Below are 21960 nucleotides of genomic sequence, written 5' to 3' on the forward strand. Positions count from 1 at the left end.
TGGAGGTGAGGGAGGGCGTTCCGGGACCACGGGAGGACGTGGCCCGGGGGTCGACGGCGGGATAGGCGAGAACAGGACGGTGAGGAGGTGGGCGGCAAGGAGCGGAGCGTGCGGGGTGGGCGGTAGAAAGAGAGAAGGGAGGAGAGGTAGGTAGCGTCTGTCCCCCGCCCGCCTTGACTCCAAGCTTCATGTGGGCAGGGTACGTGTCTACCAACTCTGTAACATTGTACTGTCCCAAGTGCTTAGTAGAAAGCTTTGCACAAAGTGAACACTGAATAGATACCATTGATCATTTGCAGGCCAGTGTATTAGGGGCCAGGAGAGTAGGCTGGCAAGATGAGGTGAGCTGGTGGAGATTCACTCAATCATTCATTCAGTCTTATTTATTGAGCACTTTTTGTGAGCAGAACACTGTACTGAGCGCTTGGGAGAGTACAATATACCTATAAATAGAGTTTCCCTTCCCACAGCAAGCTAACAGTCTAGTGGGGGAGACAATATAAATAAATAAATTACAGATGTACGTAAGGGCCGTGGGGCTGGAAGGGGGGGATGAATGAAGGGAGCAAGTCAAGGCGACATAGAATAAAGAGGAAAGGAGGGCTTAGTTAGGGAAGTCCTCTTTTAAGAGATGTGCCTTCGATAAAGCTTTGAAGGGGGAGAGATCTCAGTCAGCAAATTAAGAAGTATATAGGAAGTTTGGAGAGGGGGAAAAAGTATCTTTGTGATGCCAGTATGTGAATGTGGACATCTAGATCACTGGTATAAATCCTGCTGGTTTGTCAATGATTGAAGGACTTCCATATCCCAATGTTGTCAGACTTAATTAAAAATAATTGTTGACATTCATCTATAATAGTATATGTATTGGGCGCTCACTGTGTGCACAGCACTCTACAAAGAGGCTGGGAGAGTTCAGTAAAAATAGTAGACATGAGCCCTTCCTTCCAGGATCAGTCAATCAGTGGTATTTGTTGGGCGCTTACTATGTGCAGAATACCGTCCTAAGCACGTCAGAGAGTACAGTGCAACAGATGATAATAATTGCGATATTTTCTAAGTGCTTACCCTGGGTCAGATGCTAAACTAAGTACTGAGGTAGATAAAGCTAATCAGGTCCCTCTTGGTGCTAACAGTCTAAATAGGGAGAAACAGTAGTCTTCTAGACTGTGAGCCCATTGTTGGGTAGGGATTGTCTCTATCTGTTGCCCATTTGTACTTTTCAAGCGCTTAGTACAGTGCTCTGTACACAGTAAGCGCTCAATAAATATGATTGAGTGAATATAGCAGACAAATGGTGCAGCTGGGATTAGAATCCAGGTCCTCTGTCTCCCAGGCCTATAGTTTTTCCTTTAGGCCGCTGATTCTCTAATCAGTCAGTGGTATTTATTGTATGTCTGATTGTGTTCAACGCACTGTACTAAGCACTTGGGAGACAATATAACTGAGTTGGTAGGCGTGATGGTAGACACAAGGAGCTTCCATTCTAGAGGGGGAGACAGATACTAAAATAGATTACAGAACAGTGCTTGGTACATAGTAAGTGCTTAACATCATTATTATTATACGTAAGTGTTTTGGGACTGAGGGTAGGGTGAATAGCAAGTTCTCCAGGCTGTACACCCCTTGTGTGCAGGGAATATGTGTAGCAGTTGTGTTGTACTCTCCCAAGGGCTTAGTAGAGTGCTCTGCATGTAGTAAGCACTCAGTAAATACCATTGATTGATTAAAAGATGCAGATCCCAGTGCAAGGATAATAATAATAATAATGTTATTTGTTAAGCGCTTACTATGTGCCGAGCACTGTTCTAAGCGCTGGGGTAGACACAGGGGAATCAGGTTGTCCCACGTGGGGCTCACAATCTTAATCCCCATTTTACAGATGAGGTAACTGAGGCACCGAGAAGTTAAGTGACTTGCCCAAAGTCACACAGCTGACAAATGGCCGAGCCGGGATTTGAACTCGTGACCTCTGACTCCAAAGCCCATGCTCTTTCCACTGAGCCACGGGAGGGAGGGTGGAAGTCTCTCGGAAGAGATGTGAGTTTTAATAAGGCTTTGAAGGTGACGAGTGCGGCGGTCTGTGAGAAGCAGCGTGGCTCAGTGGAAAGAGTCCGGGCTTGGGAGTCAGAGGTCATGGATTCGAATCCCACCTCTGCCACTTGTCAGCTGTGTGGCTGTGGGCAAGTCACTTAAGTTCTCTGTGCCTCAGTTCCCTTATCTGTAAAATGGGGATTAACTGTGAGCCTCACGTGGGACAACCTGATTACCCTGTATCTACGCCAGTGCTTAGAACAGTGCTCAGCACATAGTAAGCGCTTAACAAATACCAACATTATTATTATTATTATTATATGAAGGCAGAGGGAGTTCCAGGCCAGGGGGGTGGTGGGCAGGAGGGTGGTGGCAAGATTGAGGTACAATTAAGTAGGTTGGCGTTAAAGGAGTGAAGTGACCGGGCTGGGTTATGATAGGAAATCGATGAGGGTAGGTTAGGAGGGTTTTAAAGCTAATGGTAATGACCCACATATTCAATCTGTCACCAAATCCTGTTGGATTTACCTTCACAACATCGCTTAACTCCATCTTTTCCTCTCCCTCCAAACTGTACAGTGCTGTTCCGAACACTGCCGCTCACATCCCACCTTGACTACTCCGTCAGCCTCCCTGCTGACCTCCCTGCCTCCTGTTTCTGCCCACTCCAGTCCATACTTAACCTCGGGGCCCAGATCATTTTTCTAAGGAAAGAGTCAGTGCATGTTTCCCCACTCCTCAGGAACCTTCATGATTGCCCATCCACCTCTGCGTCGAATAGGAACTCATTACCATTGGCTCTCCAAAACGAATCCCTGATTCTAGGCCATAGAACCAGATTTATAGTACAATATATCATTTATCCATCCCCTGCCTATCTAGCTCTCTGGTTACCTGGATTGTTCTTAGTATACAATACAGTTTTAGTAGAGAAGCATAATAGGATAGTGGTCCATCCAGCCCAGCGTTTCGTGGGAAGTCAGAAGGAAGAACTTGAGCCTACAAGGTGAAAATATTCTTCTTCTCACCCTGGTGCAATCTATTTTGCACCAGGACTGTATGCTTTTGTAGGTAGGGATCGCAGTTGCCCTATTTTCCCAAGCACTTCGTACAGTTCCGTGCACACAGTAAGTGCTCAATAACTACCAGTGATTGATTGAGAAATGGGGACAGACATTTCTCCAGATAATCCAGGTTTTTTGAATACCCTGATGGCATATATATATATACACACATACACACACACATATGTATGTACACACATATATATATGAGGTCGTACTCTGTGTGTACCAAATTTGCACAAATATTGGATTGTTTTACTTTGCAGGATCCAATCCTCCGTCGATCTGGAATGTACACCGTAGCTATGGCTTATTGTGGCTCAGGTAACAATAAGGCTATACGACGCCTGCTGCATGTTGCTGTAAGTACCGTGAGGTTTCTCTGGGGTGGGTATTGGACAATACAGAAAACTTATAAACAAATAAGAATTTGTCACTGATCAGTGCCGTATTAATCTAAAATAGCCATTATTTACAACTAATGTTTTCATTTGGAAAGAATTCAGTTTCTGCCTAAGAGCCTATTCTGTGTAGTGTGTTGTAGGAATCCTTATTAAAGAAGAAATATTTCTGAAAGTGATAAATGGAAACCGTTGTATTTCCCTCTGGCTCACCCTAAATATTCTACCCAGAAAGCAACTGATGTAGAAAACCGATGCTTGGTTTTGTTGACACACTCTTCTATTGTTTCTTCTCTTACCTCTCTGAAAGCACCTGCTCACTCTTATGCAAAGCGACTGTTCTTCTCTCTCCTATCCCAAGCCCTAGGTGTCCCTCAAGGCTCTATTGTGGCTTCCCTGTGCTGTTCACTTCTCGCTTCCTTCATCTCACATTTCCTTCTTTCCCCAGGACGGTTCATCTCTAAAGGGACGGTTCTCCGGTACCTCATTCAATATGTCCAAAATTGAACTCTTTTTTCCTCCTAAATCCCCTTCCCCACTTAACTCTCCAATCATAGTTGATATCACCACCCTCTCTGACTTAGACTCCTAAAGCCTTGGCATTATCCTTGATTATCTGCTCTCTTTCATCTTCCATATTCAGAATGTCACCATACCCTCTTTTTTTCTTTAATTAGTACTTGTTGAGCTCTTACCATGTGCTAGGCACTGTACTAAGTGGTGGGGTAGGTGCATTATATGTAGATTGGACTCTGTCCCTGTCCTTCATGGGGCTCACAGTTTAGGTAGGAGGGAAAACAGGTATTGAACCCTTATTTTACGGATGAGGTAACTTGAGGTCAGAGAAGCGAAGTGACTTGCCCACGGTCACGAGACAAGTGATGGAGCTCGGATTAGAATCCAGGTCTTCTGACTCTCAGGCCTGTGCTCTTTCCATTGGCCACACTGCTTCCCCTTATCTTATTGGGTTTTTTCCTCCGTAACATTTTCAGGATCTGCCTCTTCTGTCCAGGCACTTGCCATATCCTTGCTTGATTATTCTGTCAGCTTTTTCACTGGCTCTGGTTTCACTCCTTTTGAGTCCTTACTTTACTCTGAAGCCCAGATCTTTTTTTTCTAAAATGTAGTTCCGTTCACATCTCCCCAATTTTCAAAAAACCTCCAGTGATTACCCATCCTGCTTCCTGTCAGGAGAAATTCCTGACCATTGTCTTTAAGGCATTCAGTCAAAACTCTCTCTCTGCTTTTTCATCCCTGTTCTCCCACTGCACTCCAGCTCATAATCTTTGTTTCTCTCAAACAACCTGTTCACTTCTCTTCTCTGTTGCCATCGACCTATTAGAGCCTTCCCCCTTCTCAGAAATCCCTTCCCCTTCAAATCTGGCAAACCACAGCTTTCACCATCTTCAAACCCTTCACACCTCCTCCAGGAGGGTCTTCCATGATTTCTGATCTACCTGGGTCATAGAATTGCCACTTCAGCTTTGTCTACTCATAACCACACATGGCTTCTATGTAATGTTAATTCTCAGTAGCCAAACCAAATCAACTAAATGATACCAAATCATGCACATCTTCCTTTTTCCTTCTTTTATATGTAATTTACTTTAGTTCCTGTCTCCCCAGCTGGATTGTAAGCTCCTCAAAGGGCAGAGATCATAACTAACTCGTTGTTCAAAGTGCTTGGCAGAATACAATGCTCTGCACTAAGGTGCTCATTTAAAGAATACTTGTTGACTGAAAAGTCTAAAGCTGATGTGAATTCGGTCACTCATTAGTAAGCAAAACGCTCGGATACCTGAATTCTGCTTCACGAAAGATCCCGTATTGTAAAAAATGCAGATCAAGGTTGAGTTTAATTTTCCTCAAAACCGCGGCTTTACTTGTAAAATGCTTTATTCTGAATGTCGAAGTCCACTGCTTTCTTTTTTTGCACCCCCCTCAGGTAAGTGACGTCAATGACGATGTGCGGAGGGCAGCAGTGGAATCGCTTGGGTTCATTCTATTCAGGTACAGTTTCTAACATTTCTTGGGCTGTTTGATTAATTTATTTTTCCATTTTTGCTGTCTGATTTCAGCAAGAAGTGGAAGAAGGTAAAAACAGGCTCAGTGCAGTAGAGCTGACAATTTTAATAATTTTTTTTGTTTTCCTGAATGTTTCTTTTGTGTCCTGTGGTTGGTTATAGGTTTATTTTTTTAAAAGTACTGGAATGAATTGTTTGTTAAATTGAAGCCAAATGAGTGAAAATATTTTCATGACAGATTCAGCCCATCGAACTGCATTGTAATATTGAAGCAGTTTTAATTTGGGACAACAAGCTTTTGCGGAATTTCAGCTAGATGGAAGCCTTTGTTGGGTAGAAAATATCTGCTGGATTCTTGATCTTAAGTTCATTCATTCAGCCATTCAGTCATATTTATTGAGCGCTTACTGTGTGCAGAGCACTGTACTAAGCGCTTGGAAAGTACAGATAGGTAACAGATGCAGATTCAGTGTCATTAGCCTAATTCACTAAACGAAGGCTGGCAGTTCCCCTCACATGACGTTTCAACAGTATTCAACAGTACTGCCACTTGTCAGCTGTGTGACTGTGGGCAAGTCACTTAACTTCTCTGTGCCTCAGTTCCCTCATCTGTAAAATGGGGATTAAGATTGTGAGCCTCACGTGGGACAACCTGATTACCTTGTATCTACCCCAGCACTTAGAACAGTGCTCTTCACATAGTAAGCGCTTAACAAATACCAACATTATTATTATTTACTCCAATTTTATTTATTGAGCACCTTTTGTGTATAGAGGACTGTACTAGCCTCTAGAGTACAAGGAAGAAAGTAAAAGACTTGGTGCCTGCACTTGTGGTCCAAATTATTTCTTTCTTTAAATGCTTACTATGTGCCAGGCATTATACTAAGCATTGGTGTAGATACAAGTTAATCAGTTTGCACACAGTCCATGTCTTACCTGGGGCTCACAGTCTGATTTCCCACTTTACAGATGAGGTAACTGAGGCACTGGGAAGTGACTCACCCAAGATCACATAGCAGACAAGGTCCACTGATTCCCAGGCCCGTGCTCTTTCCACTAGACCATGCTGCTTCTCTTATTCAAAAATGTTCCCAAAGATCAGCCAGGATCTTCACAGTTCAGTTAGTCAGTCATATTTACTGAGCGCTCACTTTGTGTAGAGCAATGTACTAAGCTCTTGGAAAGTACAATTCAGTAATAAAGAGAGACAAGCCCTGCCCAGACTGGGCTTACAATCTAGAAGGGGGAGATAGACATCAAAACAAGTAAACAATCATCAGTATAGTTATAGATATATACATATATACATAAGCGCTGTGGGGTGGGCAGGGGGTGAAAGAGCAAGGGGAGCCAGTCGATGTGACGTGGAAGGGAGAGGGAGCTGAGGGAGAGGGAGGCTTAGTCTGGGAAGGCCTCTTGGAGGAGGTGTGCCTTCAGTAGGGCTTTGAAGGGGGGAAGAGGAATTGTTTGGCTGATTTGAGGAGGGAGGGCGTTCCGGGCCAGAGGTAGGACGCGAACAAGGGGTCGACGGCGGGACAGGTGAGATCGAGGCACAGTGAGTTGTCCGGGCTCTCTCAGGAAATCCAAGATGTCTAATATAAATGTCTTGTTCGGGTGGATGAGCAGCGGGTGAACATTTTTCAGCTGGAAAAGATAAATTGGGTTAGAGATATGGGGTTAAATGATCTCAGTTCTGTGTCATCGGTTCTTTCCCCTTCTATTGTACTGTACAGTGCTCTGCACACAATAAGTCCTCAATAAGTGCTATTGGTAATCCCCTTTGATAGGGCTGGCTGCTTTGCTTTGTGACTAACTTGGAGAGCTTTTATTTAAGCTCTTTAACCTCAAAGCCCATGGACAAAAATATAAATTGCCAATCTTGAGCTACAGTATGCATCTTTTATTTGAGCACTGCTTATTTTATTATAGTTCGTGTTTTGCGGAGTTTTGTTTTGCCCCTTATCTCTTATGTGAGGAAATCATGTGAAAAGCAAGTTCTGAGACACTCAGCTATGTCGAATGTTATACTTTTAATACCGAGTAGAAACTTTAAATTGAAAATTGCCAATTGAAGTTTGGTTGTGAAAAGTGTCAGTTAAGGAGAATGTGTGAGTGTGTGTGTGAGAGAGGGACGTGACCAAAATGTTGGATTATTTGAGCAATTGCTGTAATTTGTAAACAAGGAATCCCAAATAATTTCTCAATATAAGGTTTATAGATATATTGTTGAGGAACAGGCAGTAGAAAATTTGGGAAACTTCCCCTGAAATTCCTTGTGGGGTTTTTTCAAATGGTATTTAAGGTGCTTACTGTGTATCACAACTGTACTAAGCACTGGGGTACTTACAAGCTAATAGTTTTGGATATCGTCCATGTCCCACATTGAGGTAACTGAGGCACAGAGAAGTTCAGTAACTTTCCCAAGGCCGCACAGCAGACAAGTGGAGGAGCTGGAACTAGAACCCAGGTCTTTCTGACTCCCAGCCCTGTTCTATCTATTAGGCCATATTGCTTCTAGTTTTTGGCTAACAATTCATATGGTTAGCTTTGTTAAAACAGAGCAGAGTCCTTGGACTTTTTCATTATGTCCTTTACCTCCAGAACATCTGGACACTTGGGGGTTTGCTGGACTTCCTGAAAGCAATCTGAGTTTGCTCCAGTTGGAAATTTTGTGTGGAATTTTATGTAACGGACTCTAATTTACAGATTTCAGGTTTTTTAAGCCACTTAGTCAAATGCTGAAGTGCAGGAGTCTTTCAGGTATAATTCTGATATGCTGTCAGTGAACTGGAATCAGAACGAACATTCATTAGATTCTGTTCCTTAATCTAAATATACCGAATAGCTTGCTAGAGATATGTTTAGAATAATTTATATGGTTTTCAAGTTCATTCATTCAGTGTGTTTGTTGCACTTACCATGTGCAAAGCATTCATTCAATTTATTGAGTGCTTACTATGTGCCGAGCACTGTACTGAGCGCTTGGGAGAGTACAGTATAACAACAGATGGACACATTTCTGCCCACAACGAGTGTGCGTTGGTTTGTCTTTTAATATATATAAAATATTTTTTCAGGAAAAAAATAGGACAATAACCACACCATTTCTCTAATAAGTTGAGCACCCAAAATATAGCAAGCAGTTTTTATAATATCTAGAAGACACAGTCTCTCAGCGTGACTTGGTGGAAAAAGCCCGGGCTTGGGAGTCAGAGTTCGTGGTTCTGATCCCACCTCCGCCACTTGTCAGCTCTGTCTTAAGTCACTTCACTTCTCTGTGCCTCAGGTACCTTATCGGCAAAATGGGGATGAAGACTGTGAGCCCCATGCAGAACAACCTAATTAGTTTGTATGTTCTCCAGCGCTCAGAACAGTGCTTGGCACATAGTAAGCGCTTAACAAATACCGCCATTATTATTATTACAAATGAAATGGTACATTATCATTTTCCCTGTATGTATGTGTGTCTCTCTCTCCCCCCACCCCCTTCATGCATTTTTTCTCTCGCTCCTTCTCTTCTCCTCACTCCCCCCATAAATTGGATTTTGAGTAAGAGACATGTGAATTAGGACTGGGGAAGCATGGAATCGTTAACCTACGTATGTTTTGTTCGGTGGGCTTTTATAGTGCTACCCATGTATTCCACCGATATACCGAATACCTTATATAGTCAGTAGAGGTCTCTTCAGGACTGCTTTTTATCAATGCCTGTGCCAGGCACCTACCCTTTTCATTGCCTGGAGAAATGGGGAAGCCAACCAGGGCTAATGATTCTTGATTCTATTTATCGTGTTTGTCGTTTTGTTTTTGTCCGTCTGTCTCCGCCCGATTAGACAGTAAGCCCGTCATTGGGCAGGGACTCTATTTGTTGCCGAATTGTACATTCCAAGCACTTAGTACAGTGCTCTGCACATAGTAAGCGCTCAATAAATATGATTGAATGTGATTGAATGAATAATGAATTGACCTGCATAGTGGATGTCTCGCCGAGGAGCTTTCCGAGGTTTATCTTCATAATTTCAGAGCTCCATCTCCCAAATAGATTCTGGTGGAATGTTCGCGTTCCCAAATCACTCGTCGTTAACACCCTGGACACATGGAGACTATTGAATGTTCCAATAATGGATCATTTTGTCTTTTGCAATATATTCCTGTGGATGCCATCTGCTTTTACTGATGTATTTTCTTGTATAAATGTCGTTTTGAAAGTAGCTGGCTGAACTTTGATCTCAGTTCCCAAGTGTCTCCATTTCTGTCTTAACTTTTTCTCTCTTTAAAAAAAAAAAAGTTCACACCCCTCGTGCATTTGGGTGAAGTTCCAGAAGCTAATGGGGCTTCTCATCATGGTAATGTGTTACTTTAAACTGGACAGTAAAATGAAGTCAAAATACAAATCCTCAATTTTTTTGTACCGTTCCACTAGTTTAATGTCTCATGTGATTGTCTGATACTGCCTAGGGCGTAACAAGTATAATAATAATAATGTTGGTATTTAAGCGCTTACTATGTACAGAGCACTGTTCTAAGCGCTGGGGGAGATCCAGGGTAATCAGGTTGTCCCACGTGAGGCTCACAGTTAATCCCCATTTTACAGATAGGGAACTGAGGCCAAGGGAAGTGAAGTGACTTGCCCACAGTCACACAGCTGACAAGTGGCAGAGCCAGGAGTCGAACTCATGACCTCTGACTCCGAAGCCCAGGCTCTTTCCACTGAGCCACGCTGCTTCCCATTTATCACATCAAGTATCAAGTATCCCATTTAGGTGCATGAAACAGGGTGATAAGCAGGGTTTAATTTGGAATGAAAGACGAGTTGGGGCTCAAATACTTACATACATTTCCATTTTAAAAGTGAAATGGTAATATATAGCAATCCCATTATAACTTTTTATCCAGTGTAATAGCTACAAAGTTTATCTTGGCTTAACCACTTTGATTCTCCTTCCTAAGTATTTTGATTGACTTGATTGTGGATTCTCCTATGGAGATTTCAAGACTTGACTGGCTTGAGTAGTGTGATTAAAGCCCATTACAATTTAGCACAGATAATGGCATTTCTAATGAGGAGACACAAAGTTCTTGTTTGCTGATTACATGCGAAAGATAAGACTTTAAATTAGATCTACAGTAATTTCACTGTATTTTAATATACATCAAAAATCTAGTAAAAATATTTCACTATTGGTGTATATTTGTCGCTATTTGATTGTAGAACCATATTTTTGTTTTTAGCAGTATTTAAATATGTTGGTATGATTTTGGAATACATCAATGTCTTTGACATTTTTCCATTGGGAAACCATTTCATTTAGTGCTCTGTGGCTTAATGCTCCTCTTTTTATGGAATCGGTTACAGACATAAACTGGGAAATAGCAGTAATGATGGTGTCTGAACTGCCAGTTCAAAGCTCAGACAGTAAGTGATCACTGGTCATAAGTTTATATTCCTAAAATTGCCATCAGAAGGCAGTGTAGTTGTATGAATCATATATTTTCATCTTAAAACTAAAATTTATGCATTTATTCACCTCAGTGTTCTTGAGACCCAAAGTACTTAACTCCTAAGTGTTAGCGTGTTAAAAAAAAAAAAGAGGCACTTATTGTTATCGTCATCATCAGTGCTATTTATTGAGCTCCTGCTGTGGGCTAAACATTGTGTTAAACGCTTGAGGAATATTCAGAAAAAGTAAAAGAGGCAGTTCTTCTGAGGAGTTTTCAACCTACCGAGGAAGACAGCAGGCATAAATCGATGGGGTAGTTTACGGGAGTGTGAGACCTCATATAAGTAATAAATGTGAGACCTGATATAAATAATAAAGAAGCCCTTCCCTTCTAATCCCTCATTTCTCTTACTCCCTTCTGCGTCCCCCATGTGTTGGAACTGCATTCTTTAAAGCACTTAATAATCACCCAATTTTCAGCCCCACAGCACGGGTGTACATGTCTGCATTTTATTTAGGTTAATGTCCGTCTCCCCTCCTAGACATAAAGCTCCTCATGGTGAACTGTCTCCCGACTCTTTCGTACTGTGCTCTCCCAAGTGCTTAATACAGTGCTCGGTACACAGTAAGTGTTCATTAAATGCTATTGCCTGTTTGAGCAAGGAGAGATATTAGAGAACAGATAAGCAGACTCAGAGAACATCGGACAAGCTGTTAAGTCGGTAGGCCATTCTAAGCTTACTATGTGCTGGGGGCTTACTCAGGCAGAACCTAGAAAAACAATGGTAATAATAACAATTTTGGTATTTGTTAAGCACTTACTATGTGCCAGGCACTGTACTAGGCGCTGAAGCAAATCACGTACCTGAAGGAACAGGAAGTGTTGATCCTGGAAGAGTACGTCTCAAAGCTCTTCCCACACTTGAGACCGGCCCGTTCCACCCTCGCCACTTCATTCATTCAATAGTATCTATTGAGCGGTTATTATGTGCAGAGCACTGTACTAAGCGCTTGGAATGTACAATTCGGCAACAGATAGAGACAATCCCTGCCCAATGACTGGCTCACGGTCTAACTTCCCACAAACACCATAACCAGCCACCCTGGTCTGCCACCCCGGAGGTCATGGTAGTTACAGAAATGGTCGCATTAAGAACCGTAGCATCCTTGTGGGACCGAGTACGTACTAAGGTGGTCAAAGACGAAATTTGTTGAGCCCTGTCTAGCTATTCTCTATTACCCTGAGGATTAATTCTTCAAATCTTCTAAGGAAGGTGAAGCTGAAGGATAGCATAATAATAATGTTGGTATTCGTGAAGCGCTTACTATGTGCCGAGCACTGTTCTAAGCGCTGGGGTAGTCACAGGGGAATCAGGTTGTCCCACGTGGGGCTCACAGTCTTAATCCCCATTTTACAGATGAGGGAAATGAGGCACAGAGAAGTTAAGTGACTTGCCCACAGTCACACAGCTGACAAGTGGCAGAGCTGGGATTAGAACCCATGACCTGTGACTCAAGCCTGGGCTCTTTCCACTGAACCACGCTGCTTTTATAGTATATAGTTGGTGCCCTTTTTAGGGAAGCTGAAAGTGCTCTATGAAGAGTTTCTCATTTTCCCAGCAACCCCAGGAGAAAGGAAGCACCTAGTAGCTTATCCAATATTTCTCCCTTAAAGGAAGCTGAAAAGTTTTTTTTTTTCTAAATGGTATTGGTTAAGCGTTTACTATGTACCAGTCACTGTACTAAGCTCTGGGGTAGGTTCAAGCAAATAGTGTTGGACATGATCCCTGTTCCACATGGGGCTCACGGTTTTAATCCCCATTTTACAGATGAGGTGACTGAGGCCCAGAGAAGTGAAGTGACCTGCCCAAGATCACACAGCAGATGAGTGGCAGAGCTGGAATTAGAACCCAAGTCCTTTTGACTCCCAGGCCCTTGCTCTATCCACTAGGCCACGCTGTTTCAAATGAACGTAACTGTTGGCTTTTTCAATCCCAGTTTATTTCCTCGAGACAGCAATTTTGCAAATTTGGGCACAGCCAAACTAAATTTCATAGTAAAATAATTTTTGTCTGATTACATTGACATTATTTGTAATGATGAGAAATTGAATTACTGCATGATGGGATTTCCTGCTATTGTCTCAAAAGACAAGGCTGAGACCCAGTTTGGAGAAGGGAAAATTTTAGTTTCTGTATTAGCTTCATGTCTAGTAGTTGATTTGATAGGCAGGAAGGAGTGAAAATATATTATAAAACTCATGCAATTTAAATAGCGGTGACCCCGAACAAATAGTAACAGTGAAATCGTTCCATTCTGGCTACTAGCCTCCCAGATCCAGAGAAGCAGTGTGGTCTAGTGGGAAGAGCATGGGCCTGGGAGTGAGAGGACCTGGGTTCTAATCTTGACTCTGTCTGCTGTGTGACCTTGGGCAAGTCATTTAACTTCTCTGTGCCTCCAGTTCTCTCATCTGCAAAATGGGGATTAAAACTGTGAGCCCCACGTGGGACAACTTGTTCACGTGTAGACTTGTTCATTCCAAGCGCTTAGTACAGTGCTCTGCACATAGTAAGCGCTCAATAAATACTATTGAATGAATGAATGAATGAATGAACAACCTGATCACCTTGTATCCCCCCAGCGCTTAGAGCAGTGCTTTGCACATAGTAAGTGCTTAACAAATACCACCACCATTATTATTGTTATTATTAACAGATACCCTAATTATTATTATTATTGCAACACCCTCTCTTCTGCTCTGTCAATCCTGGCATTCCTCCTTTGCCTTTTGAATACTCAGGGAAGCTTTCAATCCTTGGTTTATAGAGTGGATTCTCCACTCCCTTCCCTTCCTCCTTCCCTCCTCAACTAATTGCGGTGTGGTAAAAAACCTTCCTGTTACCCTTGAGTAATAATAATAATGTTGGTATTTGTTAAGCACTTACTACGTGCAGAGCACTGTTCTAAGCGCTGGGGGAGATACAGGGTAATCAGGTTGTCCCTTGTGGGGCTTACAGTAAATCCCCTTTTTACAGATGAGGTAACTGAGGCCCAGAGAAGTGAAGTGACTTGCCCACAGTCACACAGCTGACAAGTGGCAGAGCAGGGATTCGAACCCATGACCTCTGACTCTCAAGCCCACGCTCTTTCCACTGAGCCATGCTGCTTGAAGCCTCTGCCCCCTTGCTTACCACAGACATGGAAAGCTTCTACATCAGTCGATCAAGGAGTGGTATTTATTGAGCACCTTACTCTGTGGAGAGCACTGTACTGAGCGCTGGCTAGAGTATAACAGAGTTGGCAGACTTGTTCCCTGCCCACAGCGAGCTTTCAGTCTAGAGGAGTACATCCAAGCCTGTGCCCGTACATTCACCCTGCTCTCTTACAGAGGGAAATGGGGTGTCAGCAGCATGGCTCAGTGGAAAGAGCACGGGTTTGGGAGTCAGAGGTCATGGGTTCGACTTTTGGCTCTGCCACTTGTCAGCTTTGTGACTGTGGGCAAGTCACTTCACTTCTCTGGGCCTCAGTTACCTCATCTGTAAAATGGGGATTAACTGTGAGGCTCACGTGGGACAACCTGGTGACCCTGTATCTCTCCCAGCGCTTAGAACAGTCCTCTGCACATAGTAAGCGCTTAACAAATACCAACATTATTATTATTATTATTACTCCAGATCAATCGTCTGAAGATGTTGGGTTGCTTTTGTGCAGTAAAACGGTGCAAACTTTCAGGGTAGTTTTTTTGTCCTCTGGACGGAAGGCAGTGATTTGGGCAGCTGGCCAACCATCAATCAGGAGGAGCCTCATGTGTGTCGCATGGATTTTGAAGCAGTTTGTAGCTGCTGAAAGCCGGGATTAAGGAGCACTGCTATTCTGAAGCTGTAAACTCCTTGTGGGTAGAGACTGTGTCTGGAAACTCATTATAGCGTACTCTCCCAACCCCTAGAACAGTGCTCTGCACACAGTAAGCGTTCAGTAAATACCATTGATTGATTCTGTCGATGTATCCCTACTGCTGCTTCGCGGGAATACCGTGGCTGGAAAACCACTGATTACTGTAATGCCCAAATTGTCTTCATTCTCCTGATTTAAAGTCATAGCTCCCAAATAGTGTATAAGTCTTGCTGGCCGGGTCAAGGGTAGGGAGTGAGGGGATCTGAGACATTGGCCGTTTCCTTGGGATTGCAATCTCATGGGGTGAAAATGGAATGATCAGTGTGCAGATAACTGAAAGAGCGTTGTTTACACACCTGTTCATTCCTAACTTTGCACACCTCTCCATTCATGAAGATTTCACCAAGTCTGAAGCTATCTAGTTTGATCTTACTTTACCTCATAAATAAAGCTCTTCCCCAAATCACTCCTTACTTGGATTTGCACTTTTTATTAGCCCTTCCCTCAACCCTACAGCACTTATGTAGGTATCTGTAATTTATTAGTGTTTATTTCGGTCTTGCCCTCTAGAGCACTGTAAGCTTGTTGTGGGCAGGGATTGTGTCTCCCAACTTTGTTATATTGTGCTCTCTCATGTACAGTGCTCTCCACACAGTAAATGCTCACTAAGTGCAATTGATTAATAATAGGAATGATATTTGTTAAGCACTTAGTTTGTGCCAAGCACCATTCTCAGCACTGGGGTAGATAAAAGGTAATCAGGTTGTCCCAGGAGGGGCTCACAGTCTTAATCCCCATTTTCAAGTTGAGATAACTGAGGCACAGAGAAGTGAAGCGGCTTGCCCAAGGTCACACAAGACAAGTGGCGGACCCGGGATTAGAACCCATGTCCTCTGCCTCCCAAGTCCGTGCTCTTTCCACTAAGCCTTGCTGCTTAAATGTCAGTTCCAATTAGTCATTTATTATCTGGTTTTTGTTTTTTACAGTATTTGTTAAGCACTTACTATGTGCCAGGCACTGTACTATTCTTTCCTTTCTCCAGAGATATTGATGGTATGGGAAGGTAAAACTGGTCAAGCCTGGTTTGACTATAAATATTTGAAGGAGTTGAACCCTGATCGTGCTTTTGACTAGATTATTTTAATAACTGTCCAGTCTTTGAAAAGAAAAATCCAAATACTTTAAATTTAATCTCAGAGAAGTGGTTCATGCTCCAGATTGATAAAACCTTGTGTGTGGGAAGTAGGGCTTAAGGCTTTCTGAAGACCAGAGGGAATGGTGAATTCTTCGGTAATGTTTTCATCACAAAGCCTGTTGGGCAGAGATTTACAAAGATAGTAAAGCTGCTTAAACTAGTTTACATTTTCTCCAGGCAATTAATACTTTAGTTTGAGCCAGATGCAGTTCCTAATCCCAGCCCATTTACACATCTGGCTCTTGGATGCTGATATGATTCCTTTGAAATGGGCTCGTGAAGCCCTTTCATAGAAAAGATAACTCCAGTTTTGTTTTTCCATTTTCAGATGTCTACAATTTACATTTGGGGTTGGAGATTGATTTCACCAACAAGCACTCTTTTTAAAATGCTGAAGAGCTAAGGGCTGAGCAAACAATGGATCTGTAGCATGATTCATGATTTTGTTCTCGCCACACTGAATCATCCCGTTGACCTTTGGTGAATTGGAATTGAATGAATTTTGTCCATAATTTTAACTTACATTGTCCCGAGTGGTACCAATCTGATCCTGGGGAAGAAGGGGACTAGAAATAGACTGGATGTGTATGCATAAGAGAAATTATGACCGATGGAAACTCTCGAAAAAGGAAAGATTTAGCCAGGAGATATTTTCCTCTCTGCTTACTAATTAGAACAAAATCTAGGAAAGTAGTATTTTATCTCTAGCCGCTCATAAACCACTGTCTCTACAATCGTGCAGGGTCTAGGCGGCAGGACAGAGGCTAGCTAGTATTAATAGGTAGTCTGCCCTTCAGGAAGGGAGGCGACTTCTTTCATCATGATCTCTAGTCCTCTAATTTACAACTCAGGCAGTTGTAAATCAGGCAGGGCCTTTTCTTTATTTGAAGAAGGCACATTTCCATGACTCCCCTTTTAGATGGCCGGTGGCTGCAGTAAAAATGAAAGCTGATAAAATTGACTCAGAATTTCAGAGAAAAAAGGGTGGTGTCTAACAATTGAATTAAGATAAGATTGACCCCAAAATCAAGTGGTGTCATTCGTAAATGTGATCCTAACTCTTATGTAGAATTTCTGTTTATCAAAGTAAGTTCTAAAAGTTTGAAATGAATGTTAATCAGTGTGCCTTTTGAACATGTGGCATTATGGATTCCCCCTTCTCCGCCCCCACAAAAATAAATGAAGCTGCCGGAAATGCTAGGTTTTTAAAATTGCATGTAAAACATGGTAAAATTCCATTTGGGGAGATATCATAGAGAAGTTTTGTACTTAAAATCATAGACCTGCATTCCTTGAGTATGCCTGTTCATCCTTTTCCATCTGCCGCTCTGCTCCGAGCCCACTTTCTTTCTGACTTCCTCTCTATTCCATGGTGTTCTCTTGCATCTCATAACTCGTAGCCTCCCTCTCTGCCATATAACCAATTTCTGTTTTCAGTCAATTCAGATCTTCAGAACATAATTTGATCCCCCTCTTGCTTAAATTGTTGATCATTCGCAGTAGAAGTTTGTGCACTCACAAAACTCTTCCTGCAGTCTCACTGTTGGGATGGACTGTACCTGCTCACCTTTTTCAGGAAACACATTCTACCAACTTTATTCCATCATACCCTCCCAGGCACTTAGTACAGTGCTCTTCTGCAGGAAACGCTCGGTAAATGCCATCTCCTGACTGGTTGAGTGCCAAAGAGTCACGACTAGGCCAACCTTACCAAAAATCCCCCCAAAGTAAAATTGGTCGCTGTGTGGTGGGGAGTAATCCACAGTTTATGCTTTGTTTTTAGCGTTTCCATGACTTCGAATGCTATTCTTTGAGGAGATTGGGAGGTGTTTCCGTCTACTTTGTCGTTAAAGTTTAAAGGGAGTTTGGTTCTGCCTTAGTTACGTGATTTTATGGAAAATGGGCATGCTGGCCTTTTGACTCTAGAATTTAGTTTTGGACCAGGTGAATTTTCCATTTTTAAAGTGAGTAAACTCCCCATTCATTGTAGCGATCTTTCACCTCTCAATTTCTGTCCCTTAGGAAAGTAGGGGAAAGCAACCTTCCTAACAGTCTGATGCCTTAGAAACATTTGGGTTTCTGGGATGAAGGAATCTCTTTCCGACTTGCCGTTCCCTTTCCAGCTTCTTTGCTGTTTTATTGAGGAAAAGAAGGAGCAGATTGGTACTATTTTGTTTCATTTTATCCTACTTTATATTTGGGTAGAGTTGGGTAATTTGCCAGTGAGAGTGGCATTCTGCTACTTGACCTTAGGTGCTGAATTGAATTCCATACTTGAGATGTTTTTAGATTTAAAAAAAGTAAAACAAAAAAAAAAGTGGCTTCTAAAAAAAAAAAGATTTTTTTTTTATTGGTATTTGTTCATTCATTGACTCAGTTGTATTTATTGAGTGCTTATTATTATTATTATTATTATTATTATTGGAAGCAGCATGGCTCAGTGGAAAGAGCCTGGGCTTCGGAGTCAGAGGTCATGGGTTTGATTCCTGGCTCTGCCACTTGTCAGCTGTGTGACTGTGGGCAAGTCACTTCACTTCTCTGTGCCTCAGTTACCTCATCTGTAAAATGGGGATTAACTATGAGCCTCACGTGTGACAACATAATTACCCTGTATCTACCTCAGCACTTAGAAAGAACAGTGGTCTGCACATAGTAAGCGCTTAACAAATACCAATATTATTATTATTACTTTGTGCAGAGTGCTGTACTTTGTGCTCAAGGAGAGTACAGTACAGCAGTAAGCAGACACATTCGCATTCCCTACCCACGGCGAGCTTACAGACTAGATGGGGAGAGACTGACATTTAATGCAGATGTGTACAAAGTGCTGTGGGGCTGGGATGGGGGATGAACAACGGGAGCAAGTCAAGGTGATGCATAAGGGAGTGGGAGAAGGGGAAAGGGGGAGCTTAGTCAGGAATGGCCGTTTTGGAGGAGATGTGCCTTCAGTAAGGCTTTGAAGGTGGGGGAGAGTCATTGTCTGTTGGATTTGAGGTGGGGCGGGAGGGGGGTATTCCAGGCCAGAAACAGCACCTGAGCGAGAGGTCACCGGCGAGATAAGCACGTACCATGTGCCAGATACTCTACTAAAAGCATTGGGGCGGGTACAAGCTAATCAGGTTGGAAGTAGTCCATGTCCCAAATGGGCTTGACAGTCTTAATTCCTATTTTACAGATGAGGTAACAGGCACAGAGAGGTTGTGATTTGCCCACGGTTACACAGCAGTTAAGTGGTGACTTAATAATAATAATAATGTTGGTATTTGTTAAGCGCTTACTATGTGCTGAGCACTGTTCTAAGCGCTGGGGTAAACACAAGGGAATCAGGTTGTCCCACGTGGGGCTCACAGTCTTAATCCCCATTTTACAGATGAGGTAACTGAGGCACCGAGAAGTGAAGTGACTTGCCCAAAGTCACACAGCTGACAAGTGGCTGAGCCGGGATTCGAAACCATGACTTCTGACTCCAAAGCCCAGGCTCTTTCCACTGAGCCACGCTGCTTCTCTCCAAGACTGTGCTTTAATTATCTGATTCTCTTTTGGTTTGAGTGTGTTTTTGCAGTTCTTTAAACTTCATTAAGAGAGTTTTGGAAGATAACTTTTTTAATTTTCTAATTATCAAACAGCATATGCGCCTGAATACACGCCAAAATAATTCCCACTTCCCCCTCCACCCACTCAGCCATCACTCAGTAGGAGACCTCTCTGCCTGTTTCTAAAACCTACCCCCTCCAACTGGGTCTCTGACCCCATCCCATCACACCTTTTAGAAATGCGTGGGCCCACTATTCTTCTCTCCCTGACTACTGTCTTCAACCACTCGCTCGCTGTCGTTTCAAACTCACTCATTTTTCACCTGTTCTGTTAAAAAAAAAAAAAAACAAAAAAAACCACTTGACCCCAAAATATCAATCAGTGGTATTTAGCACTGTTCTAAGAGCACTTAGGGTAAACTACACCTATCACCCATCTCCATCCTAACATTCTTGCCCACCTATTGCCTCCACTTCCTCTCTTCCAGCTCCTTCCTTGTTCCTCTACAATCTAGCCTTCACCCCTTCATTCCAGTGAGACAATTTTCTCTAAAATTCACCAGTGACCTTCCTCTTGCCAAATCTAAAGGACTCTAATCCATCCTTATCATCCTCAACCTCTTGGTTGCCTGCATCATTCCCTTCTCCTAGAAATACTGACCTTGGTCTTTCTGAAACCGTCTTTTCCATCTCCTCTCTTCTGTCAGCTCCTCCTCTGCGTCCCAGTACTTCACTGTGGGTAGCCCTCAAGACTTAGTTCTGGGTTCTCTTCTATTTATTCTCAAGCTGCAGTCACAGCTTTGGAGAGCTCATTTGGTCCCACCGAATCATTTACAGCCTCTATGGATCACTCACAATTCTACTTAACTAGCTCTGTTCTCTCTCCTTCTATGTAGTATTTTTTTTTTTAAATGGCATTTTTAAAGTGCTTACTGTGTGCCAGGCACTGTGTTAAGCATTGGGGTAGATGCAAGGCAATCAGGTTGGACACAGTCCATGTCCCACCTGGACCTCCCAGCCTTAATCCTCATTTTACAGGTGAGCTAACTGAGGCACAGAGAAATTGTGACTTTCGCAGGGCTACACAGTACATGGGTGCCTGAGCTGGCATTAGATCGCAGGTCCTCTGACTCGCAGGCCTGGATAATCTAGCTTCCCCTTCTGCTTCCAGGTTGTGTCTTCATGGATTTTTCTCCTGGCATCTCAAACTCAACATGTCCAAAACCGAACTCATCTTCTCTCCTACATCTCCTCCCATTAACTTTTCCATCACAGTTGATAACACCACTAATCCTTCCTGTCCCTTATGCATATAACTATGGCATTATCCCCCACTTCTCCCCTTCTTTCAACTTCATATTCAGTCTGCCACCATATTCTGTCAGTTCTTCCTCCACGGTTTCTTCGGAATCCACCCCTTCCTCGTTGTCCAAACTGCCACCGAACTCATCTAAGAACTTGTCATATGCCGACTCAACTCTTTATTGACCTCCCTGCCTCCAGTCCATACTTGTTGCCTGGATCATTTTCCTAATGCATCATTCTGTGCATGTCTCCTGGGCAGTGGATGTGTCTGTTTATTGTATTTTACTCTCTGCACACAGTTAGCGCACAATAAATACGATTGATTGAATCCCTCACAAACCCACAGTGGTGTCCCATTACTCTCTGAATCAAGCAAACGCTTAACCATGGGCTTTTAGGCACTCACCAGCTCCATATTTGTCTTAGCTCCTCTCCATTCATTCATTAATCCATTCAATAGTATTTATTGAGCGCTTACTATGTGCAGAGCACTGGACTAAGTGCTTGGAATGTACAAGTCGGCAACAGATAGAGACAGTCCCTGCCATTTGACGGGCTTACAGTCTAATCGGGGGAGACAGGCAGACAAGAACAATGGCAATAAATAGAGTCAAGGGGAAGAACATCTCATAAATACAATGGCAAATAAATAGAATCAGGGTGATGTACATCTCATTAAACAAAATAAAATAAACAAAATAAAATAAATAGGGTGATAAAGATATATACAGTCCAGCGGGCGAGTACAGTGATGAGGGGTGGGAGGGGAGAGGGGGAGGAGGAGAGAGAAAAGGGGGGAGAAGAGGGTTTAGCTGCGGAGAGGTGAAGGGGGGTAGAGGGAGCAGAGGGACAAAGGGGGGAGCTCAGACTGGGAAGGCCTCTTGGAGGAGGTGAGTTTTAAGTAGGGATTTGAAGAGGGGAAGAGAATTAGATTGTCTGAGGTGAGGAGGGAGGGCGTTCTGGGACCGCGGGAGGACGTGGCCCAGGGGTCCACGGCGGGATAGGCGAGACCAAGGGACGGTGAGGAGGTGGGCGGCAGAGGAACGGAGCATGCGGGGTGGGCAGT

General features: G+C 43.1%; 1 protein-coding gene across 1 annotated transcript in view; it reads left to right on the top strand.

Moving 5' to 3' along the window:
• PSMD1 (proteasome 26S subunit, non-ATPase 1) overlaps nucleotides 1–21960 on the top strand; it is a 146773-nt gene that overhangs the window by 38390 nt on the left and 86423 nt on the right. The window contains exons 15-16 of the mRNA XM_029060265.2: nucleotides 3365–3460; nucleotides 5445–5509. Of these exons, the coding sequence (XP_028916098.1) occupies nucleotides 3365–3460; nucleotides 5445–5509 (161 nt within the window). The remainder of the gene's footprint in view (nucleotides 1–3364; nucleotides 3461–5444; nucleotides 5510–21960) is intronic.

This window comes from Ornithorhynchus anatinus, chromosome 1, assembly GCF_004115215.2.
Source record: "Ornithorhynchus anatinus isolate Pmale09 chromosome 1, mOrnAna1.pri.v4, whole genome shotgun sequence".
Taxonomy (NCBI): domain Eukaryota; kingdom Metazoa; phylum Chordata; class Mammalia; order Monotremata; family Ornithorhynchidae; genus Ornithorhynchus; species Ornithorhynchus anatinus.